This window comes from Musca domestica, unplaced genomic scaffold, assembly GCF_030504385.1.
Source record: "Musca domestica strain aabys unplaced genomic scaffold, Musca_domestica.polishedcontigs.V.1.1 13, whole genome shotgun sequence".
Lineage (NCBI taxonomy): Eukaryota > Metazoa > Arthropoda > Insecta > Diptera > Muscidae > Musca > Musca domestica.
The window spans coordinates 16,996,929-17,018,279 of NW_026712172.1; the positions used below are offsets into that span (position 1 = coordinate 16,996,929).

Here is a 21,351-nt window from a genome sequence, read left to right on the forward strand (position 1 = left end):
TCTGATTTGAATTTGGAATTTCTAATTAATTATTTATCTTTTTTTCATTTCAGGCACTTCCCTCGAAGCCATACGTACAGTTGTGGCCAGTGGTAAAATCTGTGTTCTTAATCTACATCCACAAAGCTTAAAGCTGCTAAGAGCATCCGATTTGAAACCCTATGTTGTGCTGGTGGCGCCACCTAGTCTAGATAAGTTGAGGCAAAAGAAATTGCGTAATGGTGAACCGTTTAAGGTGAGTTCTGCTATCCGGTTTTCCCTTGAGTTGAAATATGGGTTACAGGAATGCCAGTTGAGATTTTTTTAATTGATTTTTTTCTAATATTTTTTTTTCTTTTTTAATTTTTTCAGGAGGAAGAATTAAAGGATATTATTGCCACCGCCCGTGACATGGAGGCCCGCTGGGGCCATCTATTCGATATGATAATTATCAACAATGATACCGAAAGAGCTTATCATCAGCTATTGGCCGAAATCAATTCGCTGGAACGCGAGCCGCAATGGGTACCGGCCAGCTGGGTGCATAACAATCGAGACGAGTCATAATTATTGTTTTCTGTTTTAAGTGAATGTTGAAAAAAAATTGAATGGAAAAAAAATGAATATTTTGGAATTTTATTCTAAAACATATAGATATTTAAAAGAATTGTGTAAATATTAAAAAAAAACAAAAACAAATGAAAATGAGTTGGAGAAGGAATAATAATTTATATGTGAAAGAAAAAAAAAATCATTTATATGCAATATTATTTTTTTAAATTAATTAAATTTTTATTTTCTAAAATTTTATTTGTTAAATGTAGATATGTATTTCAATTATTATTATTATTTTTATTGTGTATGGCATCATATTATATAAATATTTTTTTCTTATTGTTTATGTAAAATATTTTTTTTATTTCTTAAAATTTATCACAAATTAATTTTTAAAAATCTAAAATTATTTTAAAATCTTATTTTCTAACAAAATTTGTTTGACAAATATCTTGCAAAGAAAGAAAAAAAAACAAACATGGACTCTTCCTTAAATTTCCACTTTTTATGTTGAAACCTAAAAAGCTATTGAAATTACAAAATTATTACTTTTCTTTGAAAAAAAAAACATTCCACTTTTTTAATTTTTAATCTTTAAAATTTTTTTGTTTTATATTTTTCTTTCGAAAAAATAAAAAAATAAAGAAAAATCTCTAAGCTAAACTAAAGATTTAAATAGAAACGTTAAATAAATCTACAGAAATTTACAAACAATGAAATGAATCTTGGGAGGGGAGGATCATTGGGGCTTAAAAAAATAAATAAAATAAAAAGAGAGAGAATTTCTTTCCGGAGTCCGGAAAAATAGTGAAAAGATTTTTTTTTATATAAAAAATATTGGATTTTTTATATTCAAAATCGTAATTCGAAGTTTCTTCCCCATTATCTTAAATCGAGAACACCTATTTTCCATAAGAAATAAAAATCTTAAAGGATCCCAAAAACTCGAATTTTTTGAAAATTTTTTTTCATAAATAAATATTTTTTTTATTTCCGGAGTCCTGAAAAATAGGAAAATTGAATTTTTTCAATTAAAAATCGAATTTCGAAATTTCTTCCCCATAATCTCAAAGTCCCAGCACCTATTTTCCCATAGAAAAAAAGTTAATCCTAAAGGAGCCCGAAAATCCGAAATTTATGGTTTTTTTTTTCATAAAAATATTATTCTTTTAAATCGTATTTCGATATTTTTTTTCATAAAGTCAGTCTTCCAAAATCTATTTTGCTATAGAAAAAATGAAACCTGAAGGACCCAAACAATTTTAAATTTTTGAAATTTGTTTTTTTAAATATTTCAAATTTTTAATTCAAGAAATTAACGATTTTTTCTTTAAAATTTTTGTTCAGGACTTGTTTCCCATAAATTTAGGTTAGGTAAATATCGTAAAGCACCCCCAAACTTTCGAAATTTTTTAAAAAATTTCTTCAAAAAAAAAAAATGTTTTTATTTTTTAACGATTTTTTATTGAAAATTGTGTTTCGGGACTAGCTTTTCGTAAACTTTTTTCCAAGACCTATTTTTCCATAGAAATAATATTTGGGACTTGATTCGCATCAACTTAGTTTCCCAAGAACTATTTTTTCAAAAAAAAAAATAAATAAATAAATAAATAAATAAATAAATAAAATAATAGTAATAATAATAATAATAATAATAATAATAATAATAATAATAATAATAATAATAATAATAATAATAATAATAATAATAATAATAATAATAATAATAATAATAATAATAATAATAATAATAATAATAATAATAATAATAATAATAATAATAATAATAATAATAATAAATAAATATATAAATAAATAAATAAAAAATAATAATAATAAAAAAAATTAAGAACCCCAAAAATTCGAATTTTTTGAATTATTTTTTACAACAAAAAATCTCTTTAAAATCGTATTTCGGTATTTATTTCCCAACTCAGTTTCCCAAGACCTATTTTCCCATAGAAAAAATAAATCCTGAAGGACCCCAAAAAAGGGAAATTTTTTGATTTTTTTATAAAAATTTTCTATTTTTTTCTATTCAGTAAATCAAAATGTATTTATTGAAAATCGTTGTTCGGCACTTGTTTCCCATTAACTTAGTTTCAAAAGAACAATTTTTAAAAAAAAAAAAAAAAAATTCTAAAGGACCCCAAAAATTCGAATTTTTGGATTTTATTTCTAAAAAATGTCTATATTTTTGATCAAGAAATTAAAATCTTAGTTCTGGACATGCTTTCCAAAAATTTTTTCACCAAGACCTATTTTTCAATAAAAAAACATAAATCCTGAAGGACCCCAAAAATACGAAATTTTTGATTTTTTTTCAAATTTGGAATTTGAAGTTCGTAACGGATACCAAAATTAAAAAAAAATTGTCTGTGCAGGTCCACGACTTCATATAGCCCCCATATAACGGTACCTCCCGATATTTGGTACTTTGATGATTTTATCGACATTATTCACCGGAATTGTTTCAGATTTGGTATTTGAAGTTCGTAATGGGTACTACAGCCTAAGACAAAAAATTGTCTGTGCAGGTCCACGTCTTCATATAGCTCCCGTTTAACGGTACCACCCCACATTCGGTATTTTGATGATTTTAGGTACATTATTATTTTTTTCGGTGGAATTTGCTTATTCGGTGGAGGGTATTCAAAGTTCGGCCCGGCCGAATTTACAGATTTTTTACCTGTTTTTCTTTTTTAAATTGTATATTTTTTTTTAATTCAGTAAACTAAAAATTTTTTATTTAAAATCATGATTCGAGATTTTTTTCTCAAAAACTTAGTTTCCCAAGACCTATTTTCAAAAAAAAAAAAAATCATAAAGGACCCCAGAAATATTTGATTTTTTTTAACAAAATTTTTTTATTTTTTTCTATTCAGAAAATCAAAGATGTATTTATTGAGTATCCCAAGACCCATTTTTCAAAAATAAATAAATAAAAAAAAAATAAAATAAAAGTTTAAAAGACCCCAAAAATTCGAATTTTTTGAATTTTTTTCAACACCTATTTTTCCATAAAAAATAAATGCGAAATTTTGGATTTTTTTTAAATGTCTACTTATTTTCAATTCAGTAAATCAAAGAGTTTTTATTTAAAACCATGGTACGAGACTTGTTTTTCTCATAAACTTAGTTTTCTTAATTAAGAAAAAAAATCATAAAGGACCCCAAAATATGGCCAATTTTTCAATTTTTGAACAATAAAAAATTCTATTTTTTTTTCTATTCAAAAAAATTAAAAAAATAAAATTCCAAGAAATTAAAAATTTACAAAATTCGAAATTTTTCAATAACATTTTTTTCTAAGAAAAACTGAAGGATACTACAAATCAGGAATTTTTGGGAAACAATTTCTTCTATTTTTATTATTTTCTATTTTTTATTAATTTATATAAATTAAAAAAAAAATCCAAGAAATTAAAAATTTACAAAATTTGAAATTTTTCAATAACACTTTTTTCCTAAGAAGAAACTGAAGGATAACTAAAATCAGCAAAAATGCCCGGAAACAATTTGTTCTATTTTTAATTTCTATTTTTCTATTCAGGAGATTAAAGAAACCTTCCCAGGTCCAGTTTTTTTTTCATAAAAAAAACCAAATCCTGAAATATTCTAAAAATCAGAAATTTTTAAAAAAATATTTTCCAAAGGTAAACTTTAGTTTTCTGTAGCTATGTTGTTCACTTTAGACTCTGTAGCTGCGGAACTGACAATTTATTTTTTCTTATGGCCAACAATGTTCCTCCCCTCCCCTATAGCTGTTAATTTCACGAAAAAAACCTAACCTAGAAAATAAGCCAAGAAAATAATTTAACAATAATAAAAATAAAGAGGGGAATCCCCTTGGGACTCTAATCAAGATTTGAGGAGACAAAAGAAAAAAACAAATAAAATTTAGTTAAAACAAAAATTGACAACCCATTTACTTTATTGTAAAACCAACAACATCATAAAATGTATGTTAAGTCTACAAAAAATAAAAATAATTTATAAAAAAAAAATAAAACGAAAAAACTAACATTCCAATCCTTGTAATGTTTTCATACCTAGGAACAAACAAAAAAAACAAATGTTGTATTCTCAAAACTAAAAGAGAATTGAAAACCACTCTAAAAAACAAAAAATGGAAACTAATCCTCGAAAATTAAATAAAACGAAAATTTATATAAAAAAAACTAAAGCAAACAACAACAATCTTCCACACTTGTTAAAACAAATATCGTGTAACCCTGCCCCCGCCCCCCGAAGGAAAAAAAAAAAATAAAATTATTATTTTGTTAACAAAGAAAGAAAAAAAATGGTTTTAAAAATAACAACAATGTTAAAATTCTGTTATTAAACAAAAAAAAAAATATTTTATATACCAAACAAAAAATTAAACAAATAAAAATATTTTTGTTTTTCAAAATATTATTCAAAATATATATATATTTTTTTGAAAATTATATTTTTTTTGATTTGATTTGTAGTTAACGAAAACAAAAGAAAAAATAGCGAAGAAATACGATTGGTTTTTGTAAAAGAACAACAACAACAATGCAAATGTTCGAGATGTAATAACTTAACAAACAACAACAAATGAAAACATATTAGAATTTAGCAATGTAACTGAGAAATGGTAACAAATTCCAAGAAGAAGAAAAAGAGAATAACGAAAAAAATTAAAAAAAAAAAACAAAAAATAATAATTATTGTATTAAATATGTTAAATTATTTTTAGTTGTAAATCTATTACAAAACAAAAACAACAACAACAACAAAAGAATGAAAATAATAAACAAAAATGAAATAAAAAAACAACGAAAATGCTTTTATTTTTCAAAGGGATTTTTTTGGGGAATATTTTTCCTAAGTTTTTTTAAAGAATTTTTTTAAGAATTTTTTTTTATATTTTTTTATGCAATTTTTAAAATAATTTTGAGCTCATGGACATTTCAAATAATAAACAAAAATGAAATAAAAAAAACAATGAAAATGCCTTTATTTTTCAAATGGATTTTTTTGGAATATTTTTTTCTAAGTTTTTTTTAAAGAAATTTTTTAAGTATTTTTTTATATTTTTTATATAATTTTTAAAATAACTTTGATCTCGTGGACATTTCAAATAATAAACAAAAATGAAATAAAAACAATGAGATTTCCTTTATTTTTCAAATGGATTTTTTTATGAATATTTTTTTTAGGTTTGTAAAGAAATTTTTAAGGATATTTTTTATTTTTTTATGCAATTTTTAAAATAATTTTGAGCTCGTGGACATTTTAAATAATAAACAAAAATTAAATAAAAAACAATGAAAATGCATTTATTTTTCAAATGAATTTTTTAAAAATTTTTTTTTCTAAGTTTTATTTAAAGAAATTTTTTAAGGATTTTTTTTTTATTTTTTTTTTATTTAATTTTTAAAATAATTTTGAGCTCGTGGACATTTCAAATAATAAACAAAAATGAAATAAAAAACAATGAAAATGCCTTTATTTTTCAAATGGATTTTTTTATAAATATGTTTTTCTAAGTTTTTTTTAAAGAAATTTTTTAAGGATTTTTTTTATATTTTTTATATAATTTTTAAAATAATTTTAAGCTCGTGGACATTTTATAATTTTTTTGTAGGACTATTGGTTCTCGATATTTTTAGAAATACTTTTTTTCAAGGACTGCTACAGGTCTTGAATTTTTAAAAAATGTCTGAAGTATTTTTTCCCTTAAAAAACAATTTTTCGAAAATTATTAAAGCTGCTGTACATTTTCTAATATTCTAAAGACTATCTCAGGTTACGAAATTAAAAAAAAAAAAAAAAACAACTCAAGGACTGCTACAGTTCGAATATATTTTTATTTTTTAGGATTATTTTTTAAACATTTTTTCAATGTCTACTGCTACTCGTGAAGTTTAATAAATGAATATTTCGTGGAGTTTTTAAAAAATAGTTCTTGGACCTATTGCAACACTTGTTTTTTAATATTTCTAGAAACTATTGAAACTCACTGAGTTTTAAATTTCTTTTCAAGGACTATTTTCCTTATTTATTCTTCCATTTTTTGTAGATTTTTGAAAAATTATATATTTTTTTAAGCCTTTACAGTCTCGTGAACTTTTTAAAATATTTTAAAGGATTTTTGAGGCTCCAGGAGTTTATTTTTTAAATTATTGAAACTTGTGGAAATTGATTTTTTTTTCTTAATTTGTTTTTTCTATTTTTTGTGAATTTTTTGAAAATAATTTTTTAAGGCCAACATGGCTCGTGATTTTTTAATGTTTTTTTTTCAAGGTTTTCTGAGACTCGTGGATTTTAATTTTTCAAGGACTTTTTTTAATCTTATTCTCTTTTTTGTGGAATTCGTGAAAATATTTTTTAAATACTTCCCCTGGCTTGAGAATTTTTTTCCAAATTGTTCTTCAAAGTTTTCTGAGGCTTGCGGATTTATTTTCGTGGAATTATATATTTTTTAAAGGATTATTCTCTAATTTTTTCTCTTTTTTTAGAATATGTTGAAAATATTTCTTTAAATATCTTCCATGTCTCGTGAATTTTTTCAAATGTTTTTTCAAGATTTTCTGAGGCTCGTGGATTTTTTAAAAAAAATATTTTTTATGGAACTATTGGTTAATATTTTCAAGGACTGTTTTTCGATTTTCTCTCTTTAATTCCATGGATTTTTTAAATTTTTTTCAAGGACTTTTTTTACATATTTTCCTTTTTTTGTGGATTTTGTGAAAATATTCTCATAAATGTTTTGAAAATATTTTTAAAGCTATTGAAACTTGTGGATTTTTTTGAAAATATTTTTTGGAAATATTGAATTGCATGGATTTTTTAAAACATATTTTTGAAACTATTGAGACTCATGGACTATTTAAAAATATTTTATTGGAGCTATTGAATCTCTTGGATTTTTTAAGAACTTTTTCGGAACTATTTAAACTCATGGATTTTTAAAAATTATTTTTGAAACTATTGAGACTATTTAAAAATATTTTTTGGAGCTATTGAAAGTCGTGGATTTTTAAAAAATATTTTTTGTAATTATTGAAACTCATGGATTTGGACTTTAAAAACATTTTTGGAGCTATTGAATGTCGTGGGTTTTTTTTTTAATATTGTTTGGAACTATTAAAGCTTATGGAATTTTTAAAAATAATTTATTAAAAATATTTTGAAAGTATTGAAACTCCTGGTGAAACTCCTGGTTGATTGGTGAATTTTTTAAAAATAATTTTTGGAACTATTGAAACACTGGGATTTTTTTAAAAATATTTTTTTGAACTATTGAAAATTGTGGATTTTTTAAAAATATTTTTTGAGACTATTGAGACTCGTGGACTATTTAATAAAATTTTTTGTGGAGCTAGTGAAAGTCGTGGATTTTTTAAAAATATTGTTTGGAACTATTAAAACTTATGGAATTTTTAAAAATAATTTATTAAAAATATTTTGAAGTATTGAAACTCCTGGATTTTTTTTTAAATATTTTATTAAAAATATTTTTTGGAACTATTGAGACTCGAGGATTTTTTTAAAAATATTTTTTAGAACTATTGAAGATTGTGATTTTTTTTTAAAAAATATATTTTGCAACTATTGATACTCGCGGATTTTTTGAAAAAAAAATTAGAACTATTGAAACTTATGGATTTTTTAAAAATACTTTTTGAGCGTATTAAGACTCGTGAATTATTTAAAAATATTTTTTTTGGAGTTATTGAAAGTCGTGGATTTTTTAAAAATATTTTGAAACTATTGAAACTTATGGATTTTTTTTAAATATTTTATTAAAAATATTTTCAAACTATTGAAACTCGTAAATTTTTTAAAAATGTTTTTTGGATCTATTGAAACTTAAATATTTTAATAATATGTTATATTTATGGAAAATATCTGGAATTATTTGAAAAACATTTGACTAGACTCAATTTTTTAAAATTATTTTTTAGATATTCTTTTCAACATCCATTACGCCTACTACATTTTACAAAAATATATATACATTTGTTTTTAACAATCTCAAGCCTTTAAATTGTTTAAAATGTATTGAAAAGAGTCTGAAGTTCTGGACTTTTTGGCATTGAAATTTTCCTGTTCAAGTAATTATATCTGATATATTGAAATACAATTTTTTCCTGACGAGATCCAATTGTTTACAGATTAATTTTTTAATTCCCAACTGTGGGAATTCGATATTAAAAAAACCTGCCTTGACACCCCTTAATAAATAACAATGTCAATGGGTGACACAAACACTCTAAACGTCGAAACAATGGGTGTTTCTGTCCCTATGGTTTGTGTCTCCACTAATTGCACTTTCGACGAGTTAGAAAACACAGACTGATTCAAAAAACGCCAAAAAACATTTTCAATGGGTATTGAATAAGAAGACACTTTTTTCAGCCTTAAAGTGACAGAGGGTTTCAGGATATTATTGCCCTCACGGAAAATTTTCTGTCATAGGCTGTAGTATCCATTACCAACTACAAATACCAAATTTGAAACAATTCCGGTGAATAATGTCGCTAAATTCATCAAAATGCCGAATATCCGGAGGTACCGATATAAAAGGGGCTATACCAAAACGTGGACCTATATGACCCCGTTTTCAATACCAAAAGTCCCGCAGACATAATGTACATTTGAGTAAAATTTTATCAATCTTCTTCATTTCGTTCGGGAGCTAGAGTGATTTCCACAGACGGATAAACGGACCGACGGACGGACATCGCTAAATCGACATAGAATTTAATGCTGATGAAGAATATATATACTTTGTGGGGTCTAAAATGTATATTTCGAGGTGTTACAAACGGAATGAAAAACTTAATATACCCTACATACTGTGGTGGAGGGTATAAAAATTTCGTGGTTTTTTATACCCTACACCACAAGGTGGTCAGGGTATTATGTCTTTGTGCATTTGTTTGTAGCAGGCAAAAGGAAACGAGATAGACCCATAGTTCCTTTTGATGATTTGCATAGAATCACATTCTGAGTCGATTTATTCATGTCCGTCCGTACGTCTGTCCATGTATTTTTGTAAACAAAGTCACTTCGCATTTATTGCCCTATCCAGATGAAATTTTGCACGAATCATTTGTTTGCCCCAAGGACGAACCCTTTTGAAATTGGAGATAATCGGTCAAAATTTAGATATAGCTCCCATATACAACTTCGTCCGATTTACGTTTTATTGTACACCAAACGTGTAATATCATCCCGAATTGTATGGAATTTTGCATATGCACCCAAATTAGGCCTGAAAATAAGTATGCCAAATTTGATCGAAATCGGTTCAGATATAGCTATAGCTCCCATATAAATTGTTCCTCCGATTTGTTATTTTTGTCCACCGTAGCCGTAATATGCACTCTGTAACAACAATACTTGGGGAAATATATCAAATGCAGCCCAGAAATACCTTTGCTAAATTTTATCGAGATCGTCTCAGATTTGGATATAGCTCCCATACATAACTTCGTCCGATTTACCTTATATTGTACACCAAACGTCTAATATTTGCCCAAATGGAATGAAATTTGGCACTTACAACCAAATTAGGCCTGAAAATAAGTATGCCAAATTTAATGGAAATCGGTTCAGATATAGCTATAGCTCCCATATAAATTGTTCCTCCGATTTGTTATTTTTGTCCACCGTAGCCGTAATATGCACTCTGTAACAACAATATTTGGGGAAATATATCAAATGCAGCCCAGAAATACCTTTGCTAAATTTTATCGAGATCGGTTCAGATTTGGATATAGCTCCCATACATAACTTCGTCCGATTTACCTTATATTGTACACCAAACGTCTAATATTTGCCCAAATGGAATGAAATTTGGCACTTACAACCAAATTAGGCCTGAAAATAAGTATGCCAAATTTAATGGAAATCGGTTCAGATATAGCTATAGCTCCCATATAAATTGTTCCTCCGATTTGTTATTTTTGTTCTTCGGAGCCGTAATATGCACTCCGTAACAACGATATTCGGGGAAATATATCAAATACAGCTCAGAAATATATTTGTCAAATTTTATTGAAATCGGTTCAGATTTGTATATAGCTCCCATATATAACTTCGTCCGATTTACGTTTTATTGTACACCAAACGTGTAATATCATCCCGAATTGTATGGAATTTTGCATATGCACCCAAATTAGGCCTGAAAATAAGTATGCCAAATTTGATCGAAATCGGTTCAGATATAGCTATAGCTCCCATATAAATTGTTCCTCCGATTTGTTATTTTTGTCCACCGTAGCCGTAATATGCACTCTGTAACAACAATATTTGGGGAAATATATCAAATGCAGCCCAGAAATACCTTTGCTAAATTTTATCGAGATCGGTTCAGATTTGGATATAGCTCCCCTATATAACTTCGTCCGATTTACGTTTTATTGTACACCAAACGTGTAATATCATCCCGAATTGTATGGAATTTTGCATATGCACCCAAATTAGGCCTGAAAATAAGTATGCCAAATTTGATCGAAATCGGTTCAGATATAGCTATAGCTCCCATATAAATTGTTCCTCCGATTTGTTATTTTTGTCCACCGTAGCCGTAATATGCACTCTGTAACAACAATATTTGGGGAAATATATCAAATGCAGCCCAGAAATACCTTTGCTAAATTTTATCGAGATCGGTTCAGATTTGGATATAGCTCCCCTATATAACTTCGTCCGATTTACGTTTTATGGTGCACCAAACCCTCTAATATTTGTCCAAATGGGATGGAATTTGACACTTACGGCCGAATTGAGTCTAGAAGCTAGTATGTCAAATTTGGTGAAGATCGGTTCAGATGTAGCTATAGCTCCCATATATATTGTTCATCCGATTTGTTATATTTGTTACCCACAGCCGTAATATGCACTCCGTAACAACGATATTCGGGGAAATATATCAAATACAGCTTAGAAATATCTTTGCCAAATTTTATTGAAATCGGTTCCAATTTGGATATAGCTCCCATATATATCTTTATCCGATTTAAAATTATTTGTGCACCCAATGGGCATTACAAGTCCAAATTTAAAATAAACAAATGCTTCGGCATATATAGACCTTTGAACTTTAAATTATAGCGTCTATGAATGAATTCTCCCATAAAAACTTTAAATTGTTATGCGGAGCTCTACTAAATTAGCAAAGTGGTGTAGGGTATCATAAAGTCGGCCCAGCCCGACTTTAAGAATTTCTTTACCGGTTTTTATTTTTTGAAAATATATATTTTTTGGGTTATTGTACAAATGAAGCCTCCGATTTTCTTCTTTCAAAAAAAAAAAAAAAAAAAAAAAAAAAAAAATTAAATAAAATAAAATATTTTTTTTTTTTTCTAAAAATCTTCTTTTATTTTGTCTTTCCTTTCGTTAATATCGATTTTAATAATTTTCATATACATGTATATATATATAGAAAAAAGTTCAAGATCAATTATATAATAATAATAATATTTATAGCAAATTACACATACATATACACATAAAAACTAACACATACAAATATAAACATCATATCAAGTCTTAAAACTGACTAAAATTAAATCATTTTAGTTTGGGGTTTGCCAAAATTAAATTTCACATTTTCTGTTTTCTCTCAAAACTAAAAAAAAATACACAAACTAGGAAGATAGGATACAATGAATATAAAAGAGAACTAAAGACGTAACAAAGAAAGTAGACTAACAACAAAAAATTACAAATATAAATGCACATGTCTGTATAGGAAAAAAAATTAAAAAAAAAAAACAAAATACATTCAAAATAGTTTTGAGAAAATTCTACCCTCCCCAAATGGATTGATTGCTGCAACACTTATTTTCTAAACAAAATCCTAAGCCTATTTAACTACATTTATTGTTATAATAACTGTGAAATCAACACACATACATATAACCAGTATCATTTTTTTCTTCTGTTTAACCTTCCGTGCTCATCTCCACACAGACACACACACATTAACTGGAATATTTCTCCTTCAATACTTTGCGTAAAATTTTGCCGGTGGGATTTTTGGGCACCTCACTGGCAAAGATGATGCCACCCTCCAATTTCTTATAGGAGGCCACACGTTCGGCCACATAGTCATAGATTTCCTCCTCGGTGGCCTCTGTGTTGGGTCTCAAGACCACCAAGGCCTTGGGAGCCTCACCATTAATGGGATGGGGAATGCCAAAGACAGCTGCCTCTAGAATCTTGGGATGATCTCTTAAAATTGCCTCCAATTCGGCGGGTGGCACTTGGAAGCCCTTGACCTTGATCAGTTCCTTCATGCGATCGGTGATGTAGTAGTAACCATCCTCATCATAATAGGCCACATCACCGGTACGCAACCAACCGCCAGGGTAGAAGGTATCACGGGTGGCTTCTTCGTTTTTCAAATAGCCTGCCATAACTTGGGGTCCGCGCACACACAACTCTCCGGGTTGATTGGGACCCAAACCTTTGTGATTATCCGACTCAAGGGATACAATTTTGCCCTCGGTATTGGCGGTCAAGACACCAATGGAAGAGTAACGGGTATTGTCCAGCGGTGTGAGATGTACAACGGGAGAGGATTCAGTCATGCCATAACCTTGCAGGAACTTTGTGTTGGGGAACCTGGAAAAGTGGAGGAGGAGGAGGAAATTTATTTTTTTTATTTTTTCAGAAATTTGCTGTGATCCACTTACTTCTTTAAAAAGCGTTCCACATCGGAGGCGCCAATTGGAGCTGCACCGCTCATTACCATTCTCAGTTCCGGGCAGGTCTCTGGGGTCACCTTGGGATGGTGGGTCATGAAAAGGGCTGGAATTGTTAAGAAAATAAGGGATTAAGATTCAGGATTGAAATAGGTTTCCAAATTATTTTTTTTTAATTTTCAATTTTTTAAATTTAAAAAAATTATAAATTTAAAAAATATATTTAAAATTTTTATATAAATTTAAAAAAAAAATATTTTTTTTTTCAATAAATGTCGACTTACCAATTGGTGGCACCAAATTCAACATTGTCGCCCGGTATTCATGCAGGGCCTTCATCAAATCTTCAGGTTTAAATTGTGGCAGTGTCACCAATTTGGCACCCTGGCCAATTTTCGACAACATAATCACCGACAGACCATAGATGTGGAAAAATGGCAGGACACATGGCAACACTTCCTGTTTCTGGGCACAATCTATGTGAATGGCCTGTTGAACTTGTTCACAATTAATGCCAATATTATTGTGTGACAGCATTACTCCCTTCGGCAGACCCGTAGTACCCGATGAAAATGGCAACATGGCCAAATCGTTGGGAGAAACATCATAATGTTTCAATTGATTAAAGTCCACATCATCGGAATATTGGAAGAGATCGAAAAAGTCAATGGCTCCCTCGGGCAGTGTTTCGTCGGGGAACATACGGATGCAGGCAATGGGTAGATCTACTTTGGCCAGTTTACAGGCTTCCTTGAGGACACCATAGCCCTTGGCAATGCCGAAAATGAATTTCGCTTCGCTGAATGTCAGTTGGCGGGCAATTTCCTCTGAAAAGAAACGAGAGAGAGGGAGAGAGAGAGAAATTGTTAGAAGAGATAAGTTACAACTGAAAAATTTTGATACATTTGATTTGTTAGGGTCATTTTATTGCTAAATATTATATTTATGTATTTCATTTGTTTGGAGACTTATAGTAAAATTCGACGAGGAATATTTTTTCCATTGACATCATTAGCCTAAAATGGAGTTTTTGGGAATTTATGACCCAAAAACCAAAAGAGACCTATCAAATTACTCAAAATGTCAAATTTTTGAATTCATCTTTGTTGAGGTCATTTTATTGCTAAATATTATATTTATGGATTTCTTTTGTTTGGAAGCCTATAGTAAAATTCGATGAGGAACATTTCTTTCATTAACATCATTAGCCTAAACTGACGTTCTGGGGTATTTATGACCCAAAAACCAAAAGAGACCTATCAAATTACTCAAAATGTCAAATTTTTGAATTTCGTAGGGTCATTTTATTGCAAAATATTGTATTTATGGATTTCATTTGTTTGGAGACCTATAGTAGAATTCGATGAGGAACATTTTTTCCACTATTAGCATCAGCCAAAAATGGAGATTTGGGGCAGTTTTGATTGCGAAATTGAAAGGACCCCATATAATAATCGAAATATCCAATTTTTGAAATTTTAAATTGATCCTTGTTAGGGTCATTTTATTGCTAAATATTATATTTATGGATTTTAGTTGTGTGGAAGCCTATAGTAGAATTCGACGAGGAATATTTTTTCCATTGACACTATTAGCCTAACATAGAGTTCTTGGGCATTTATGACCCAAAACCAAAAGACACCTATCAAATTACTCAAAATGTCAAATTTTTGCATTTATATTTTTCGTAGGATCATTTTTTTGCAAAATATTGTATTTATGGATTTCATTTATTTGGAAGCCTATAATAAAATTCGACGAGGAATATCTTTTCCATTGACACCATTGGCCTAAAATGAAATTTTGGTCCTTTTATGATCCAAAAACCAAAAGAGACCTATCAAATTACTCAAAATGTCAAATTTTTGAATTTATATTTTTCGTAGGTTCATTTTATTGCTAAATATTATATTTATGGATTTTAGTTGTTTGGAAACCTATAGTAGAATTCGACGAGGAATATTTTTTCCATTGACACTATTAGCCTAACATAGAGTTTTGGGGCATTTATGACCCAAAAACCAAAGAGACCCAATAAACTACCCAAAATGTAAAATTTTTCAATTAATATTTTTTGCAGGTCCGATTTCATTTATATCCATTATTTATAGAGATTTTAGACCTTCGGCAACTATAAGCAGAATTTGATGAAGAACATTTTCCTCATTGGCTTCAAGTTTCTAAAATGACGTTTTGTGGTGGATTTTTAACCGTAAAGCAGAAGAAGTAATAAAATATCAAAAATAGCTGAAATTCAGTTCTACTCGATTTGGAAGTGATATTTTTGCTATATGCGTTGGATCTAGAGATTTTCTATATTCAGTGACTTTTAATAGAATTTTGTGGAGAACATTTTATCCATTGACACCGATCACCAAAAATTAAGATTTGATAGAGATTTTGGCCTTCGTACAGGGAGCACAGTAAAATCTCAAAAAAAAACTTTGAAAAATTACTAATTTTATATATCCGATTTGCTAGACACATTTGACCTAAATGCCTAGAGAGTTCCTGTATTTGGAGACTTCTAAGGAAATTTGGTGGAGAATATTATCTTCATTGCCACCTATGCCCTATCATGAGGTTCAAAGCTAGACTTGGGTCCTACATTGAGGAGCCAAATTTAAACATCAAAAACAAAACATCAAATATAAATATTTTGTATATCCGATTTGCGGGTCGTATTTGACCCATAAGTGCTATATATAGAGAGTTCTTGTGCATGGTGACTTTTTGTGAATTTTGGTGGGGAAGATTTTGTCTATTGATAGTAATCCCCTACAATGAAGTTTTGTAATAGATTTTGTGCCTCAAATTCAAGATTTAAATTAAAAAATCAAAAAAGAACATAAACAACAATGTTCTATATATATCCGATTTGTAGGTCATATTTGACCTATAAGTCTTATATCTAGAGAGTTTTTGTATTTAGTGACTATAAATGAAATTTTATGCGGAATATTTTTTCCATTGACATCTATCACCTAAACTGAAATTTTGTTGTCGATTCGGACCAAAATCCGAAGGACAAAAATAAAATCTACAAGAAAGCATTTTTATATATAATTGATTTTGCTGAGCATATTTGAACCACATGTGTTATATCTAGAACATTTTTGTTTTCAGCGGATTTCAGGGAAATTTTGTGGGGAACATTTTTTTTATTAACACCCACAGCTAAAAATGAATTTTAATGGCCAATTCGGCCTTTACTACGAGGGGCTAAATTAAAAAAATCTAAGAGAAATATTCTTATATGTATATGCGATATGCAGGTCATATTTGACCTATATGTGTCACATCTATAGAGTTCCTGTGTTTGGAGAACTTTTGTGAAATTTGATGGGGAAGGTTTTCTTCTTTGACACCAATCCCCTACTATGAAGATCTGTAGCAAATTTTGGCTTTATACCGAAGGGCCACAAAAAATATGTGCTATATTTGTTATTTGGTGACGCTGAAATTTGATGCGGAATATTTTTTTCCATTGGCATTGATCCTCCAAACTGAAATTTTGTTGCCGATTGAGACCGAAGGACAAAAATAAAATCAAAGAAAAAAATATTTTTATATATAATCGATTTGCTTGATATATTTGACCCGCATGTGTTATATCTACAACATTTTTGTCTTCAGCGGATTTCAGGGAAATTTTGTGGGGAACATTTTTTTTATTAACACCCACAACCAAAAATTAAATATAATGGCCTATTCGTCCCTTACTTCGGAGGGCTACACTAAAATACCTCAAAAAACATTGAAATTAGATATTTTTATATATCCAATTCGTAGGTCACATTTGACCCATATTCCCTATAGCTATAGGTTTCTTGTGTTCGGCGACTTTAAGTATAATGTTGTGGAGAATATTTCCTCCATTGACAAATATTCAATAGGATGAAGTTCTGTGTCCGATTTGGGGCTTTATTTCGAAGAGTCACAATAAATTTTGAAGAAATAACATAAACTTCAAGTATTTGTATATATCTGATTTGCAGGTCGCATTTGACCTATAAATATTAAATCTAGAGGTTTCTGGTGTTTGGTGACTTTAAAGAAAATTTGGTGGAGAAGATTTTCCCCATTGACAACTATCCTCTACAATGAAGTTTTATTGAAGATTTGCGGCCTTACAAGAGATGCCATAATAAAATTACAAAAAAAAAAAAACCGTACACAACAATTATTTTTACATATCCGATTTGGAGGTCATATTTGACCAGTATGTGTTATGTCTACAGGTTTCTTATGTTCAGTGGGTTTTAGGGAAATCTTGTTTGTAACATTTTTTCCATTAACACCAATACCAACAAATGAATTTATATAGCAGATTCAGGCCTGTTTTTGAGGGGCTACATTTAAATCCTCAAACAACGAAATTAAAATGCATAATTTTTATATATCCGTTTTGCAGGTCATATTTGACCAATATATACTATATCTAGAGAGTACTTATGTAGGGTGGGTTTTAGTAGAATTTTGTGGGGAATATTTCTTCCATTGACATCAGTCCCCTGCAATGAAGTTTGGTGGCAGATTTGGGCCTTACATTGAAGGGTTACAATAAAAAATCAAAAAAATATATTTTTCATATATATATATGATTTGCAGGTCAATATCGGTCTAATGTGCTATATCTAGACAGTTTATATGTTTGGTGACTTTTATTGAAATTTTGTGGGAAATATTTTTTCCATTGATACCAAACCCCTATAATACAGTTTAGTGGCCGATTTCGTTCTGATATGGAAATGTCGCAAAAAATTCGAAAAAAAAAAATAATATTTTTATACATATCCGATTTGTAGGTCACATTTGACCCCTAAATATTACCTCTGGAGTTTTGCTGTATTTGGCAACCAGCAGTGAATTTTGATGCTTAACGTTTTTTCCATTGACTTAATTCGCCTAAAATGATGTCTTACAGGAGTTTTAAGTCCATATCAGAAGACCCATTAAAAACCTCCCAAGAGTAGCCAATATTTTTATATAGCTGATTTTTTAAGTGCTATTTTAGCATTGTGTGTTAAATGTACAGGTTTCATGTGTTTCGAGACCTATACTGAAATTCGACGAGGAACATTTTTTCTTCTGTCATCAATTGGCTAGAGTGAGGTTAAAAGGGCGATTTTGGCACCAACTCAAAAAATTGTAAAAAATCACTTTGATTTGTATTTTCTACTTTGAACCGATATTTGTAGGTAATGTTTGACCCCTAAATATTACGTCTGGAGTTTTATTGTATTTGGTGATCTATAGTAAACTTCGATGCTTAACATTTTTTCCATTGACTTAATTCTCCTAAAATGATGTTTTGCGGGAGATTTATGTCCATACTCAGAAGACCCATTAAAATCCTCTCCAGAGTAGCCAATATTTCTACTTTGAACCGATATTTTAGCGCTATATATTACATATATCGATTTTTCTCCTAGGGTAACCCCTAGTAAAATTGAGTTTAGAATATTTTTTACATTGACATCATCTTTCTAAGATCAACGGTTTAAGGGTTATGGGCAGTTTATTGGCCGATTTTGGTCTTACACCGTATAGCAAAAAAAAATTAGAAAAGAGCGAAAATTTTTTTATACGTATCCGATTTGTAGGCCACATTTGACCCTTAAATATTACCTCTGGAGTTTCATGGTATTTAGTAACCAGTAGTGAATTTCGATGCTTAACATTTTTTCCATTGACTTGATTCTCCTAAAATAATGTCTTACAGGAGTTTTAAGTCCATACTCAGAAGACCGATTAAAAACCTCCCAAGAGTAGCCAATATTTTTATATAGCTGATTTTTTAAGTGCTCCTTTAGGGTTATGTTTTATATATAGAGGATTACTGTGTTTGGTAACTCTTACTGAAATTTGATGAGGAACATTTTTCCTTCTGACACCAATTCTCTAGAGTGAGGTTGAAAGGGCGATTTTGGCACCAACTCAAAAAATTGAGAAAAAATCACTTTTATTTGTATTTTCTACTTTGAACCGATATTTTAGCGCTATATATTATATATACCGATTTTTTTTCTGGAGTAACTCCTAGTAAAATTGAGTGTAGAATATTTTTCTCATTGACATCATCTTTCTAAGATCAACCGTTTAAGGGCTATGGGTACATGATAATATATGAAGAGTATTTCTTTGCTGGAATGACTCATATTTAATTTTTATATCAAACAAATTGTTTTTCTTGTTGTAATTTCCGGAATTGTTTTCATTTTCCTTTTGTATGCATTTTCATCCATTACTGGTTGTAATTTATTAATTTTTTTTTACACCACCCCTACCCAATTTTATCTGCTACGAAACGTCACTGTAATGAATGAAATGCATGCCATGCCACCGTAATCCAAGGTCAGTAGTTTTGATTGGGAGTTCAGTGTTTGTATTATTTATCAATAATTGGAAATATAACACCATCATGGGAGGGAGAGGGGAGATTCTATAAAAATTCTCAATGGGTGCATTCATTACCCTTTTTCTGGTGCCATAAAGAAATTGACTTCCATTGGCCAAATGAAATTTGTTTGTCCCACCGCCAGGGAGCATAAAAATAAGATTATATGGTCAATGTATGTTTGCCAGTGTCAGTGGATTTGTAAACAAATAATATACTTAGCTTGATAAGTATTTAATTATTCACTTTTTACAAGCTATAAATATATACATATCTAAGTATGTGATATCTTATCGTTTGAAAAAATAAAAATACAATGGGAAAAAATTTGCACCACAAGTTGCAGTAGTTGTACATGTTCGAATAACAGCGAACTTGTGTGTAGCTGGAACAGGTATTGTCAATTGGTTCCAAAGCTCAAAACAGGCCCACTTACATTTGTAGCTAGTATTGAAACAAGATATCTCATTACGCTTTCCAAATACGTTTATTTTTAGCCAAGTTAAAGTAAAAATATAACAAAGTTGCCAGGTAGGTTGTTCAACCAGAAAATATAATAAACCAAGGAAATTAAAAATAATAAAAAAATTACAAGATTACAACATCGAATAACAATAGAGGGTCGAGGAAATAAAAATTAAAAATGAAATTAAAAAATATATTAAAAAAAATATTTATAAATATTTTTTTTTTTTTTTTGAAATGTGAAAAAAAGTGGAATTTACTGAAATTTTTCTCAATAAATTTTAAACGTTGCCTGGTTATCCTTTAAAAATAAGGATATCATGTCTTTGGCAATATTTTAGAACACACTACGGGGAACTTTTTTCTAAAGCACATTAACCCTCTGGCGACTCATTTAAGGGGTCTTTTAGGGCCACTATTACAAAAACCCAAACAATTAAAAAAAAATTAAATTTTTTTGTCCATGGAAGGAAACACGATTCCATGTGATCCTTACAACTTAGGGACATAATGTCGTTAACAACATTTTAGACAATACCATGAGAAACATTTTCCTCAACCACACTGACTCTTTAGCTACCCAACAAAAGGGCCTTTTAGACCCATCTTTACAATGCACCCAAAAATTCAGCCGAAATTCATAATATTTACATTTTGATACATTTTTCATAGATATATAATATTAATTCCGAAATCTTGTGTTTGATGACCTATAGTGGAATTTGATGGGGAATATTTTTTTCTTTGACACTACTGGTCTAAAATGTAGACAAGTGCGAAATTTGAGTACTAAAACCGAAAGAGGTGTAATAAAATTCCAATAAAAACAAATTCTTTTTTTATGAAAGGATATACTATTCCTTGTTATCCTTACAAATGAGGGATATTATGTCCTTGGCAAATATTTAGACAACACGACAAGGAATATTTTTGCCAACCACATTAACCCTCTAACTACTCAACAAAAGGGTCTTTTAGGCTCATCTTTACAATGCACCCATAAAATCAGCCGAGATACATAATATTTACATTTTGGATACATTTTTCATAGATATATAATATTAATTCCGAAATCGTGTGTTCGGTGACCTGCAGTGGAATTTGATGGGGAATATTTTTCCCTTTGACACTACTGGTCTAAAATATAGGCAAGTGCGACATTTGGATATCTAAACCGAAAGAGACGGAAAGAAATACCAATAAAAACAAATGTTTATTTTTTTGAAAGGATGTACTGTTCCTTCTTATCCTTGCAGCTGA

At 29.1% G+C, this 21,351-nt stretch overlaps 2 protein-coding genes across 2 annotated transcripts in view; one reads left to right on the forward strand and one right to left on the reverse strand.

The window, feature by feature from the left end:
* LOC101892292 (uncharacterized) overlaps window positions 1-1,307 on the forward strand; it is a 304,676-nt gene extending 303,369 nt beyond the window's left edge. Inside the window, exons 14-15 of the mRNA XM_059118748.1 lie at window positions 54-235; window positions 352-1,307. Of these exons, the coding sequence (XP_058974731.1) occupies window positions 54-235; window positions 352-546 (377 nt within the window). The 3' untranslated portion in view covers window positions 547-1,307. The remainder of the gene's footprint in view (window positions 1-53; window positions 236-351) is intronic.
* Window positions 1,308-12,276: 10,969 nt separating this feature from the next.
* Window positions 12,277-21,351, reverse strand: part of LOC101892461 (probable 4-coumarate--CoA ligase 1) — a 46,425-nt gene continuing 37,350 nt past the window's right edge. Inside the window, exons 3-5 of the mRNA XM_059118705.1 lie at window positions 13,511-14,053; window positions 13,218-13,332; window positions 12,277-13,146 (exon numbers count right to left, since the gene is read on the reverse strand). Of these exons, the coding sequence (XP_058974688.1) occupies window positions 12,504-13,146; window positions 13,218-13,332; window positions 13,511-14,053 (1,301 nt within the window). The 3' untranslated portion in view covers window positions 12,277-12,503. The remainder of the gene's footprint in view (window positions 13,147-13,217; window positions 13,333-13,510; window positions 14,054-21,351) is intronic.